Raw genomic sequence first — 14,698 nt, forward strand, 5'->3', positions numbered from 1 at the left:
GTTAGTACTTTTGAAATTTTTTAAAAGTTTTTTTTAAAAAAACTTATTTGTTTTAAAGGCAGAGAAAGAGAGATATCCCATCTGTCTATTAGTTCTCTGTCCACATACCCACAATGACTAAGGCTGGGCCAGGACTGAAAGTGGAACTCAATCCAGGTCTCCCACATTGGAAGGCCACCACAAAACACACCAAACAATGGAGTTAAACCCGACAGGTTGGAGGGAGAGGGCGAGAGAGAGTGAAAAGGGAGAGGGGTCTAAACAGCAGAGAGAGCACGTGTGTGGGAAGCAGGTCCTGTTATAGTCTTGCCTGGGGAGTGAAGTAGGAGCAGCGAATCCCATTAGGGTAGGGGTGGAGTGGACGCTTGTGGTTGGGCCATCTGGTCACCTCACTTCTGGCAAGCCAGGCTGGGCTTAGGACCTAAGCTTACTGAGCAAGATGTTAGTGGGGCTAGAGCCTAAGATGGTGCTCAGGGCTTAAGATGATGCCACAGATCAGACAGCACCATTTTACTAACACACATGGGTGACAGGAACCCAATTACTTGAGTAATCACTGCTGCCACCTATGGTCTGCATTAGCAGGAAGCTGAGGTCAGGAGTCAAACCTGGGATTCAAATTCAGGTACTCTCATATGGAAGGTGGGTGTCTTAACAGCTAGGCTAAATGCTTATCCCACTTTCGACATTTTGTGACTATTCTGACATCTATAAATCTAAATAATGGCATATATCATGATCCATTAACTTAATTTTTTACTTAAAAGTATTAATTGATTTGAGAGGCAGAGAGTGAGACACCAAAAGAGACAGAGAGTGAGAGAGAGGAGAGAGCAAGCGAGCGAGCAAACACAACAGCAGCCAGGGTTAGGCCAGGGCTGGGCGAGGGCTTAAACTAGGAGCAATAAACTCAATCCAGGTGTCTCATGTGGGAGACACAGGCCAAACTACTTGGTCTATCACTGCTGCCTCTCCGGACGTGTGTTAGCTAGAAGCTGGAGTTAGGAGCTGGAGCCGGATATCAAACTCTGGTACTCTGATATGTGACATAGACCTTCCACCCAGTGTTTCAACTGCCAGGCCAAATGCCTGCCCCGGATGTGTCAGTTTTAGAAACCTCTCCACATTTCTGTTTTGGGGGCCACATGGTTGTGGATGAACTAGTTGCCTTCTATTCTTGGTGCTCAGCTGTCATCCCGGGGCCTACCTTCATCACTGGGGATCCCCTTTAGCTCCTCCTGTGATAAGATGCCTGTTTTTTGTATCCTAGGTCTTCTTTCCTGGTTTACTACTTTATTTTGCTGTCACATATCCTTTGGTAACTTCTTTTTAAATAAAAATTTGTTTTATTTATTTGAATGGTAGAGTGACAGAGAGAGAGAGAGAGAGAGAGAGAGAGATCTTCCATTCACTGGTTCACTTTCCAAATGACCTCAATGGCCGTGGCTGGGGCATGCTGAAGCCAGGAGCCTGGAACTCCATCTGGGTCTTTCACATGCGTGGCAGAGGCCCAGATACTTGGGCCATCTTCTGCTGCTTTTGCAGGTGCATTAGCAGGGAGCTGGACTGGAAGTGGAACAGGTGGGATTTGAATTGGCCCTTGGATATGGGATGCTGGCATCTCAAGCAGCAACTTAACTTACTGCGCCACAATGCTGGCCCTTTTTTTGATAACTTCTTGAGAAAGGAAGTATAGCAGATAAATACTCTGAAGACTTAATGTATTGAGTGTATTTTAATTTATGACTGGAAGTAATTATTCTTTAGAATTTTGAGTACCGAGCTTCTAAGATTCAACATTATTTTTGGGAAGTAAAATTCTTTCTGTTTTCAGATTTTTTGTTCCCATCTCTCCCAAGCCCCTCAGAAGTTAAAAAAATTTCTGTTTTTGCCGCTATTCTGAGATTTCACAATGAGGTATATTATTGTAGGTCCATATATCCATCATTTTGGGCACATGATTGAAAATTGACGGTCACGTTGCCATTCTATTCCATACTCCCCCTTTGTTTTCTTGATTCTTATTATTTGAATGTTGGACTTTGTGGGCTGCTACTCTTATTTTTTTTTTTTATATTTCCTCTCTTGCTTTCCATATCTTTTCTTTTTCTTTTTTCTTTTTTTTTTGACAGGCAGAGTGGACAGTGAGAGAGAGAGACAGAGAGAAAGGTCTTCCTTTTGCCATTGGTTCACCCTCCAATGGCCGCCTCGGCCGGCGCGCTGCGGCCGGCGCACCGCGCTGATCTGATGGCAGGAGCCAGGTACTTCTCCTGGTCTCCCATGGGGTGCAGGGCCCAAGGACTTGGGCCATCCTCCACTGCACTCCCGGGCCATAGCAGAGAGCTGGCTTGGAAGAGGGGCAACCAGGACAGAATCCAGCGCCCCGACCGGGACTAGAACCTGGTGTGCCGGCGCCGCAAGGCGGAGGATTAGCCTATTGAGCAACGGCGCCGGCACTTTCCATATCTTTTCTTTGATACATTGCTTCAACTTTAATTTTCAAGCCTTCTATGAAAATTTTTGGTAGCATGCTCTTAACCCATTAATTTCTTTTTTTTTTTTTTTTTTTTTTTTGGACAGGCAGAGTGGACAGTGAGAGAGAGAGACAGAGAGAAAGGTCTTCCTTTGCCGTTGGTTCACCCTCCAATGGCCACCGCGGCCGGTGTGCTGCAACCGGCGCACCGTGTTGATCTGATGGCAGGAGCCAGGTGCTTCTCCTGGTCTCCCATGGGGTGCAGGGCCCAGGCACTTGGGCCATCCTCCACTGCACTCCCAGGCAACAGCAGAGAGCTGGCCTGGAAGAGGGGCAACCGGGACAGAATCTGGTGCCCCGACCGGGACTAGAACCTGGTGTGCTGGCGCCGCAGGCAGAGGATTAGCCTAGTGAGCCGCAGCGCCGGCCTTAACCCATTAATTTCTTTCTTTCTTTTTTTTTTTTTTTTGGCATTGAACACAGCGTTTTAATTTTTATATTTTTAATTTTAATTTTAATTTTTTTGACAGGCAGAGTGGACAGTGAGAGAGAGAGACAGAGAGAAAGGTCTTCCTTTTTTTTTTTTTTTTTTGCCATTGGTTCACCCTCCAATGGCCACCGCAGCCGGCGTGCTGCAGCCGGTGCACTGCGCTGATCCGATAGCAGGAGCCAGGTACTTATCCTGGTCTCCCATGGGGTGCAGGGCCCAAGCACTTAGGCTATCCTCCACTGCACTCCCTGGCCACAGCAGAGAGCTGGCCTGGAAAAGGGGCAACTGGGACAGAATCCGGTGCCCCGACCGGGACTAGAACCCGGTGTGCCGGTGCTGCAAGGCGGAGGATTAGCCTAGTGAGCCACGGCACCAGCCCCCATTAATTTCTTTTTTTTTTTTATTTTTTTTTATTTTTTTATTTTTTTGACAGGCAGAGTGGACAGTGAGAGAGAGAGACAGAGAGAAAGGTCTTCCTTTTGCCATTGGTTCACCCTCCAATGGCCGCCGCGGCCGGCGCGCTGCGGCCGGCGCACCGCGCTGATCCGATGGCAGGAGCCAGGAGCCAGGTGCTTTTCCTGGTCTCCGATGGGGTGCAGGGCCCAAGCACCTGGGCCATCCTCCACTGCACTCCCTGGCCACAGCAGAGGGCTGGCCTGGAAGAGGGGCAACCGGGACAGAATCTGGCGCCCCGACCGGGACTAGAACCCGGTGTGCCGGCGCCGCTAGGCGGAGGATTAGCCTAGTGAGCCGCGGCGCCGGCCCCCCATTAATTTCTAAGAGCAAGTTTTCTATGATTATACCCTCTCACACTTTTTTTTTTTCTTTTCTTTTTTTTTGATGAGATTTTTTTTTTAAAACACAATTGCACGTCTGTGAGCTTTCTTTTCAGTAGTCTGTACTTTTTTTTTTTAACTTTTATTTAATGAATATAAATTTCCAAAGTACAGCTTATGGATTACAATGGCTTCCCCCCCCCCCAATAACTTCCCTCCTACCCGCAACCCTCCCCTTTCCCTCTCCCTCCCCCCTTCCATTCACATCATGATTCATTTTCAATTCTCTTTCTATACAGAAGATCAGTTTAGCATACATTAAGTAAAGATTTCAACAGTTTGCTCCCACACAGAAACATCAAGTGAAAAATACTGTTTGAGTACTAGTTATAGCATTAAATCACAATGTACAGCACATTGAGGACAGAGATCCTACATGAGGAGTAAGTGCACAGTGACTCCTGTTGTTGACTTAACAAATTGACACACTTGTTTATGGCTTCAGTAATCACCCTAGGCTCTTGTCATGAGTTGCCAAGGCTATGGAAGCCTTTTGAGTTCACCAGCTCTGATCATATTTAGACAAGGTCATAGTCAAAGTGGAAGTTCTCTCCTCCCTTCAGAGAAAGGTACCTCCTTCTTTGATGACCTGTTCTTTTCACTGGGATCTCACTCATGGAGATCTTTCATTTAGGTTTTTTTTGTTTTGTTTTGTTTTGTTTTGTTTTGTTTTGTTTTTTTGTCAGAGTGTTTTGGCTTTCCATGCCTGTAATACTCTCATGGGCTTTTCAGCCAGATCTGTGTGCCTTAAGGGCTGATTCTGAGGCCAGAGCTCACACTTTTTTTTTCAATAGCATCCAATATACATTGTCCTCTTTTGGCTTTCTGAGATATTAATGATGGTTCTCTGAAGTTTTTCTCTTCATACTGTATCTGGTTCCTCCTGATCATTATTATTATATTTATCTGTTTGTTTTGGTCTTTTTGTTTTAAGGGAGGGGGATAGAAAGCTCATTAGAGATTCTGAGCCTGTATTTGAGATTGCCATAGATTATAGCTACACAATAGGGTGATCTGACTGCCATTTGTTGGAGTAGGGAGGGGCACCAGATGTCAACATATTTATACCTTTTCTTTTCTCTTATACTGGTGACTTTCACCTGCCCGGAAGGTGCAAGCCTGGGTGCTAGTGTTATAGAGAGTGAAATGGAGATGACTGGGAAAGTCCCAGTATCAGGGTTTCAACATTTATTTCATTTTGGTGTTGCTGGAATTCTGTGGCATAGGTCTATTTTGTCCATGACATTTTCCACTTCAGCTCTTTGGCTTTCTGGTAAGTCAATTACCACTTGACCAACTGCTTCCCAGCTTCCAAAATGTTGTATTCTTAATCTCTGCTCTTATCTTCCATGTCCTTGTAGATGTATTGCTTAAAATTCTTTTACTGTAGTTTTTCTTGTTGTTTTAAAGATATATTTTATTTATTTTTAAGGCAAAGTGACAGAGATAGAGAGGGTGGGGGGTAAGAGAGAGAGAAAGAGAGAAAGAGAGAGAGAGAGAGAGATATCTTCCATCTGCTGGTTCACCCTCCAAGTAGCTGCAATGGCCAGGGCTGGACCAGGTCAAACCCAGGAGCCTGTAATTCCATCAGGGTCTTCCATATGGTTGACAAAGGCCTAAGAACGTGGGCCATCCTCGGCTGCTTTCCCAGGTGCATCAATAGGGAGCTGGATTTGAAGCACAGCTGTCAGGATTTGAACCAGCACTTCAACATGGGATATTGGTATTGCAGGCTGCAGCTTGACCACAGAGCTGGCTTTGCTACTATAGTTTTGATGCAATTTTAGGTGGGATCAAAATTAGATGAATATGTTCAACTTGCCATTTATATCTAGAAGTTTAATTGGAAACATTACAAGTGAAAAAAAAAAAGAGAGAAAGAAAACTTGAGGTTTACGTTTAGCCTGTACATGAATTTGAGAAGCTTCAAGATGTTTGCAACCATCATTTTCCCATCTGAGACCATTGCTTGATTTATTCAAAGTATATACAGTTAGACCCTGCACATTTCTTACTAATGTTACATTTTATGATTATTGTATATGTGTAGTTTTGAGTTGAAACATGTAGTTCTTTAGTTTTTTCTACTTTGTTAATTGCCTTTATATGCTTTGTTTGTTTATGGCTTCTGAAGTCTGGTGCACTGGAACAAGCAATGTTAGATGCTTTAGTGATGGATCGGGTAGATTTTGTGAAACTCTTAATAGAATATGGGGTGAACCTCCATCGATTTCTTACCATCCCCCGACTGGAAGAGCTCTATAATACAGTGAGTATGGAACAACTCATCAATCACCGCCCTTAAGATTTATTTATTTAAAAATTTTAATTTACTATTTGTTTGAGAGGCAGAGAGAAAAAGAAAGACCGACAGATGGACGGACAGACAGACAAATATATGGAGATAGCTCTTATTGAATGGTTTGCTCCAAAAATGCTTGCAACCTATGGGGCTGGTCAGGGGCCAAAGCCAGAGCCAGGAATGCAATCCAGTTTCTCCACAAAGATGATAGGAACCCAATTACTTTGTTGTTGGAAAGTGAGTATAGATACTCCGATATAGGAAGCAAGCTTCTTAAACCACTAGACTAAATGTTCACTCTTCAGATTTGTTTATTAATTCCTTAAAATTTACCTGTTTCCTTGTTCATATACAAACATAGTTTACAGAGGCAAACTTTTCAGTGAAAGGAGTAACATTCTTACCACTTCATTTTATCCCAGTAAGACACAGATGTTACTAAGTACAAATTGCTTCTGATTGAATTGTTGAAAGTATCTCAACCTAAAGTCACTTTTTAAATGCTGTTCCTTCAAGTTTGCTATGCAAATTCCTTGTTGAAACTATGCTGCTTTGCTTTTCTCATTGTGAAAACACCAATTGTGCAAGCCACACATCCTTATTGAAATAGCTTCCCTTGTCCTTTGAATTTTGTCTTTCTTCAAAAGCTGATTTAAGTCCTGTCTTTCTGATTACTCCAGCTAGTGCACAGTGGTCTGTTACAAGAGTACAAATTATTTACAGCTCTTTTTTGAGTGCCCACACTATCATACTGTTAGTTATTTATAGGGTATCCACTCTTCAATTTTTGTTAACACTCACTGAATTCCTTAGAAGCCAGACTGAACATAGTAAAGTTTCAATAAATTATTAATGATGGGTTGTATTTGTGGGTAATATATATATATATATTTGACAGGCAGAGTGGACAGTGAGAGAGAGAGACAGAGAGAAAGGTCTTCCTTTGCCGTTGGTTCACCCTCCAATGGCCGCCGCGGTCACCCGATGGCAGGAGCTAGGTGCTTCTCCTGGTCTCCCATGGGGTGCAGGGCCCAAGCACTTGGGCTATCCTCCACTGCACTCCCAGGCCACAGCAGAGAGCTGGCCTGGAAGGGGGGCAACCGGGACAGAATCTGGCACCCCGATTTTTAAGGGTTTATTTTATTTATTTGAAAGGCAGTACAGAGAGAGAGAATGAAAGACAGAGAGAGAAACCTTCCATCTTCTGGTTCACTCCCCAAATGGCCTTAATGGCCAGGGTGAAGCCAAAAGACTGGAGCTTCATCTGAGTCTCCCATGTGTGTGCTGGGACCCAAGAACTTGGGCCACCATCTGCTGTCTTCCCAGGCATATTAACAGGAAGCTGGATGGGAAGTGGAGCAGCCGGATCTTGAACTGGTGCCCACATGGGTTCTCTTGTTGCACCCGTGGCTATTTTTACATGATAAGGGGTAGTTAAGAATTCCGTAAGATTTATTCCTACCTCTTGCTATGTCAAGTCCTCATCTATACGTATCTTCCTTTGATAGTAGTTCATCTAATTACAGCTTCTCTTAGGAAACATCTTCCTTAGAATTAATTGGCTTAAGCTTCATTATTAAAGATTTTGAACAAAATTTTTGATATTCTGGATTACTTATGCATTCTGAAATAAGGTTTCCCTCCAGCATAAAGAGAATAATTGTTACTTTTGTTCTTTATCACAGAAACAGGGACCTACCAATATGCTCCTGCATCATCTTGTCCAAGATGTAAAACAGGTAACCTAATTACAAAGGTGTGAAAATACCATTGTAAACTGCCTTAGCTTTGTGGTAGAGGAGTCACTAGACTTTGTTTCCTACAATGTGGATTTGGATTTTCCAGTGAAATAGTCTATTACCCTCTTTACCTGCAGTTGTGACCAATTTCATAACCAAATTCCCCTCTTAATTTACTTTATATTTTTAAAGATCTGATCCACCAAGTAAGTAACATTAGCTGGTAAAAAATTGTGAGTCAGAGACATGAAACACTTCCAAACAGAACTTTAGTTTCATGTGATACAACACTGGAACCAATGATGATAATAATAATATCGACTGATATTTAAGAATTTTGCATCTCTCTTTATTGGAATACTAATGTGATTTCCACTGTTTTTGTTACAGTTTTGAATATGAGTTATAGCTCAGATACGCCTTACTTTTTTGTGAGCCTAAGCCTTGTTTTAGAGTCAGACTGCATCCCAAGAAAATTTGGCATGTTTTCTATCTGTAACAAAGGTTAAAATCCATCCAAAAATATTTTAAAAGTTTTCTCATTTTTCTGAAGTCTAATGTCTTGTTGAAAACAATGTGTGCTTTTTTATCATGTTGAGTTGGTAGGAGAGCCAGAATGAAAGGAAGACATTTGGTTTACAAATTAGTAGTAAGCAAAAGTGTCCATGCAGATGTAAATTAGCTTGCATTGATTTATGCTGTATTGAGATATTGTCTTTAAATTATTTCCTTGAACTCTATCATAGTAAACTGAAAAAGAGTGATGAACTAGGTTCAGTACACTTTTAGCTAGCAGCAAATGAGAACATTGTTTCTGGTGTTTCTTGAAAAAAGTTCATTATGAATGTGAAAAAGAAAAATTATTTAAGGTTGTACACCTATGACCTCATTTCTTGGTCATAGCTTTGTGAACATTATTCATAATGCATTCATTTCAGACACCTTGTCCAGCACTTTGGGTACCTTTCAACATTTGCTATGAATGGTAGTTCTGAACTGAACTGTTATGAAGAAGTAGCAAGGTGACATTTGAGGGGTTGAAATAATTTTCATTTAGAATTAGACCTGTGTACTTAGAAATCTGCCACTCAACCCTCCTACCAGCCATAATATTTGTCTTGGCACTACCTCACATTTTACTATCTCATTTGGCTTTGCCATTCTGTTTCCTGTTTTTATTTGTTCTACTTCCTTTCATGTTCTTGTTTTACATACAGTGTTAGTTAATTCAGTGCAAAGTGTTATACCCATTTCAACAAAGAGTGCAGGTGAAAAGTTAACCCAATGTTGGATCACATGTATTTAGAGTTTCTTGTGATTTCACTTCTGTTGTATTATTTATATTATTTCTGGTTAAAAAGCAATCTTATACTATTTAATTTTATTTTATACAAGTGTGTTTATATGCATGATAGGCGAGGGAAAGAAAGAGAGGGAGGGTGCACACAGATTTAAGCATACCTCTAATGTTTGTGAAACTAAAAAAACATTAAATCTGAGATTTGTTTTCCTCCTGAACAAGCAGGTGGCATCAGTGACTGGCCATATTTATTGATCAGTTGGTAAAGATGATTACAAAGAATAAGTCTACCCAGTGCAATTAGTTTAAGTTCTGATGGCATGGAAAAAAAGATAGGAGAAGAGAACTGAAAGTTATAATTATTGTATGTTTTTGTTGCAGCATACCCTTCTCTCAAACTATAAAATAACATTGATTGATATTGGATTGGTAATAGAACACCTCATTGGTGGAGCATATCGCAGCAGCTACACTAGAAAAAATTTCAGAGCCCTCTACAACAACTTCTACAGAACATATAAGGTAGCATAATTGAAAAGTGCCTTAGTAAAATTAAGGGTAATTACAAATCACAGTTTTAGAAGAATGGCTTGGAAAGTGTAGATGGCAATAGCTTGCTTCTACAATGGACTTTCTCTTCATGGAGCTTTCTTACGTGCTATATGCAAAGTTCTGTGCTCAGTTCTGGCGTGCTGGGCTGGGATGAATATAAATATCACAGGTTTAGAAAGTCCTAGAAGAAACATATGTATGAACAAGTAGCCATAATACAAAACAGGAAACAATATGTGCTATGTTGACATGAAAGTAATGTGGTGATACTTGTTAGTGGTAGAAATGATCGGTTCTTTTCTTTATTTTTCTTCTGAAAATACAGAAGTCAAATGCTTAAAAGGATTAGATCTGTAAACTCAAATATGAATTCCAGTAAACCTTGAATATTAAGCTTGGACCTTATTTATAAAAACTTGGTGACATAAAATCCAACTGGATTTTGGGAAATGAAAAAAACATAAAACAAGAAGAAATGCAAATCCCACAGAAAATATTCTGAATGATTTTATGATTTCAAAGCCATAAGAATACACTTAGGAAGTACCAGCTACTTCATTAAACAAATTGGATATAGCTGTGAGGTTCCTGTTGACATTTATGGGGACTAGCTGTAGCCCAGTATTGAGCTTGCTAGGAAGCTCCTATAGTACCCTTTCTAAAATGACCTATTGGTATGACATCTTCCATTCCTCTGATTGTTTAACAATTAAGAAGTACTAGATTTATGGTGTTTTATAGTAAACTATGTCATAGCACCAATGAGTATGTGGTTTGGAATCAGGGAGATATGGGATTAAATTTTGTGCATCAGTAGCTGTGTAATCTTAATAGTAAGTTTAACTTCTGTGTAGTCAATTTCCTCATCTGTAAAATGGAAATATTAATACCTCTTCCATAAATTTGTCAGAAGGATTAAGTGAAATGGTGCTTGAAAAATCTATATTCCTGGTCCATAGTGGATATAGAGTAGCTATTAATAATAGTAATCATTAAGATTATCGCTATAATGATATTATTATTTCTGCATTACAATAATGATAATTTACATATTAATATGTCTATGCCTCCTTATTTTAGTGTTCAATTTTTATTCATAAAACAAATTCACATAAATAATGAAGTTGAAAGCCTATAGTTTCCATCTTGTGTTTTTATGCCAGACCCTTTTATATATGCTTCTTTTTGCTCTTATTTCTTATTGATGGAAACTTCATGCTGATGACCATGGCTTTAGTTGTTACCTGGTCTAGCTGCTGGAATGCCAGTGCAGATGTTATATAACATTTGGAGAAATTCCATAACTCTCTTACTTAACCTTATCTTTGGAGCTGCTTGTGAATGGAAACTTTTTCTTATCAGAACTATAAATCTTTATTGCTTATTTTGAATTTGTTCCAAGTATAGAACATCCATTGATTCTAATGGAATTTCCACATGGAGGAGGCATGCAGATGTATACTAGGGAACAGAGAGCGTGTTCTCTAAGCTGTTAGGAAACAACAGAGAACATAATAAGAAAGAGATCATACATAGGAGACTCTTGTTGGGTGAGTAATTGCTTTCCAGAGAGACTGATTGTTAATCATGAATGAAAGCCAGCGAGAACCTTTGGATGTTTGTGTAGGGCACAACGTTATATAAGATTTTCATTACTGCCCAGAACTAAAATGTTACCACTATAATCTTCTTTTTCCCTTTTCTTTTTAAATTTAAAAAACCAAAATAACAACATATGCCAGGGGGCCAACAGCTTTCCTCAAAGCCTTTCCCAGCATTCCCTTCACCGGAGACGCCACTCGGGAACTAGAAATGAGTCTGCAGAAAGCACACTGCACTCTCAGTTCATTAGAACTGCCCAGCCCTACAAAGTCAAGGTACCACCTACTTGTTTTTTGACTTGGAAGTAAAAGTGTTCTGCAAACAGAGACTGTTTCTTCATTTAAAGTTGTGGAAAGGAAGATCAGAATAGCGAGACCATTTACAAGTACTGTCAACAGATGGGCAAGTCAAACAGCCAGCAAATGTCCAGGACACAGCATGAGCACTGAAATGATCATCCGAGCTTGCACGTCAGCCTCTCTTCCTTGTCCTACCTCTGTCGTGTCTGGATCTGATTCATGTGGGCACTCTGTGTGATGAGACAGAAAATTTGCGATTACCTTAATTCCACATCTTTGTCTCCCTTACCCTAAGACCTCTGAGTTTGAAGCCTGCTTCCATCTCTTTCACTGCTCTCTGCCTGCTTTTTTGCATCTTCTTTTTTCTCTTTTGAGGTTTTCTTAGATTAGTTTTAGCCTAATGTTACAATGATAAAATGACAATGAGAGTGGGCACATGCACATGCAGTGTTGTTATTCCCTCTTACTCTTTATACTCTTGCTCTACTTTTATCTGGAGATAAATGCTTTTTCTTTCTTTCTTTTTTTTTTTTTTTTTTTTTTTTTGACAGGCAGAGTGGACAGTGAGAGAGAGAGACAGAGAGAAAGGTCTTCCTTTTGCCATTGGTTCACCCTCCAATGGCCGCCGCGGCGGGCGCATCGCGCTGATCTGAAGCCAGGAGCCAAGTGCTTCTCCTGGTCTCCCATGGGGTGCAGGGCCCAAGCACTTGGGCCATCCTCCACTGCACTCCCTGGCCACAGCAGAGAGCTGGCCTGGAAGAGGGGCAACCAGGACAGAATCCGGCGCCCCGACCAGGACCCGGTGTGCCGGCACCGCAAGGCAGAGGATTAGCCTAGTGAGCCGCGGCGCCGGCCAAATGCTTTTTCTTAATAGTTTCCATTTACTTTGTTGATTGAAAGGGGTTTGCTTTCCATGGCTAACCTCTCCTGCGATGAAAAGTTGTTATATAAAATCACCCTGGTTTTCACTGAAAAATAGAACAGATTGCAATTTTTCACTGACATCTCAAATTAAAAAAAGTAATTATTCCATCTTTATTATCTTCCAGACATTATAGCTGAAAAATTATGGTGGGTTGAATTTGAGGGGGTGAGTGAGTAGGGGAAGATAAAATGATTACTGAGAAATTGTTTCACCTCCCTCAAATAAGTAACCATAATACAGTGTACATATACCAAGTATCTGATATATGTATAGTACATACGCCAAATATCTAATATGATGAGCATTGAAATAGAGACATACTAAATGATATAGAAGTACATGAGGAGTTATATTGCACTAGAGGTAAACTGTAAAAAGTGGATTTGCCATATGGAGAATATTATTTCATCATTACCTATTATCATCACTAGAGAAGTAGAATTAGAATAAGAGAAAGGAAACATAACACCAGTCTATTGGGATACATATTGGCAACACCAGTGGCACTTTTCTATAGGGAAGGTAATGAATATTGCTAAGATGAGGTTAAAGGTATTTTTAAAAATAATTCTTATTTATCCAATATATTATTTCAACCCACTTTTTTGGAAGTTGAAATTTCTCATGTAGTTACTGAGTTTATCCCAAAGAAGCATTGTTTTAAGTTGTGCTAAATGAACTTTAAGTATCTCCAGTTAGGGACTCTGGATCTATTAAATAGAAGAAACAGATCACCATAAAAAGTAAATTTTTCTTGCTGTTTGATAAAGAGCTATGGTTATTTGCCTGTCTCTTTTTTTCTTCTTCTAGCAGTGATTTGAAGAAATGTATAAGATGCCTGCTTTATTGCATTGGGTAAAACTTCATGCATCTGAGTTTTGGAAATGTATCCTTATTTTATTTTCTAATAGGAAAAGTCTGCTACAGTCCTGCATAAATCAAGGAAGAAGTCAAAAGATGGACAAACTCTATCAGATGACCCTGAATCTCCTGGCTTCACTTACCCATACAATGACCTCCTGGTCTGGGCTGTGCTAATGAAAAGGCAGAGGATGGCCATGTTCTTCTGGCAGCATGGAGAGGAGGCCACGGTTAAGGCAGTGATTGCGTGTATACTCTACCAAGCAATGGCCCGTGAAGCTGAGGAGAACAACATGGTTGATGACACTTCAGAAGAGTTGAAAAATTACTCAAAGTAGGAGTTCTCTCTGCACTTCCTAATAAGCATCAACAATTCTTAGAATGATTAGATAACTTGTATTTCCCTCACTTTAGAACTTGTAAGACAAGTAGGCTTATTGCCATGTCAACCAGTCAGGGCTCTTGAGAGAGAACTTGTAGGTTATGTGTAGAGATATGTGAGATGGGATTTATTAGGAAATTGGCTCACATGAGTATGGCAGCTGAGATGTCCTATGACGGGCCATCTTCATGCTGGAAAACCTAGCATGATGGTAAGGTGGCTCAAGTCTGAAGGCCTCAGAATCAGGGAAGCTGAGGGAACCAGGATGCTGAGGACCCAGGGGGCCGGTGATGAGGTTGCTGCTAGTTTAAGTACTGGAGTCTAGGGGCTGGCGCTGTGGCATAGCAGGTAAAACCACCTCCTGCAGTGCCAGCATCTCATATGGATGCCGGTTCGAGTCCCGGCTGCTCCACTTCTGATCCTGCTCTCTGCTATGGCCTGGGAAAGCAGTAGAAGATGGCGCAGGTCCTTGGGCCCCTGCACCCATGAGGGAGACCCAGAAGAAGCTCCTGGCTCCTGGCTTCGGATGGGTGCAGCTCCAGCTGTTGCGGCCATCTGGGGAGTGAACCATTGGATGGAAGACCTCTCTCTCTCTCTCTCTCTCTTTCTCTCTCTGCCTCTTCTCTCTGTGTGTAACTCTGAATTTCAGTTTAATTAATAAATCTTAAAAAGAAAAAGAAGTACTGGAGTCTAAAGGCCAGACAGCTTGGATTTTTGGTGTCTAAGACAGGAGACAGTGTGTCCCAGCTTCCAGGATGAAGACCAATTTGTTTTCTGTATTTGTTCTCTCCAGGCCCTGAGAGGATGGTGCTGCCACACTGAGGGTGAATCTTCTCCATGTAGTCCAATTGTACTCATGTGCGCATCTTGTCCAGAATGCCCTCAAAGACACTCAAAATAATGCTTTGTCATGTTTCCAGAGATTGCACAATCTAGT

General features: G+C 41.1%; 1 protein-coding gene across 5 annotated transcripts in view; it reads left to right on the top strand.

Annotated features, from left to right (window-relative positions):
- The window catches only part of TRPM6 (transient receptor potential cation channel subfamily M member 6), a 153,983-nt gene that overhangs the window by 61,986 nt on the left and 77,299 nt on the right, over positions 1-14,698 (top strand). For all 5 annotated transcript variants that reach the window (XR_007919781.2, XR_007919772.2, XM_051846594.2 and 2 more), the window contains 5 exons: positions 5,934-6,068; positions 7,787-7,840; positions 9,522-9,662; positions 11,435-11,569; positions 13,430-13,713. Coding sequence is in view for 3 of the 5 variants with exons in the window: in XM_051846594.2 (XP_051702554.2) it covers positions 5,934-6,068; positions 7,787-7,840; positions 9,522-9,662; positions 11,435-11,569; positions 13,430-13,713 (749 nt within the window). In the remaining 2 variants the exon portion in view is untranslated. The remainder of the gene's footprint in view (positions 1-5,933; positions 6,069-7,786; positions 7,841-9,521; positions 9,663-11,434; positions 11,570-13,429; positions 13,714-14,698) is intronic.

The sequence above is a fragment of the Oryctolagus cuniculus genome, chromosome 1, assembly GCF_964237555.1.
Source record: "Oryctolagus cuniculus chromosome 1, mOryCun1.1, whole genome shotgun sequence".
In the NCBI taxonomy this organism is placed as follows: domain Eukaryota; kingdom Metazoa; phylum Chordata; class Mammalia; order Lagomorpha; family Leporidae; genus Oryctolagus; species Oryctolagus cuniculus.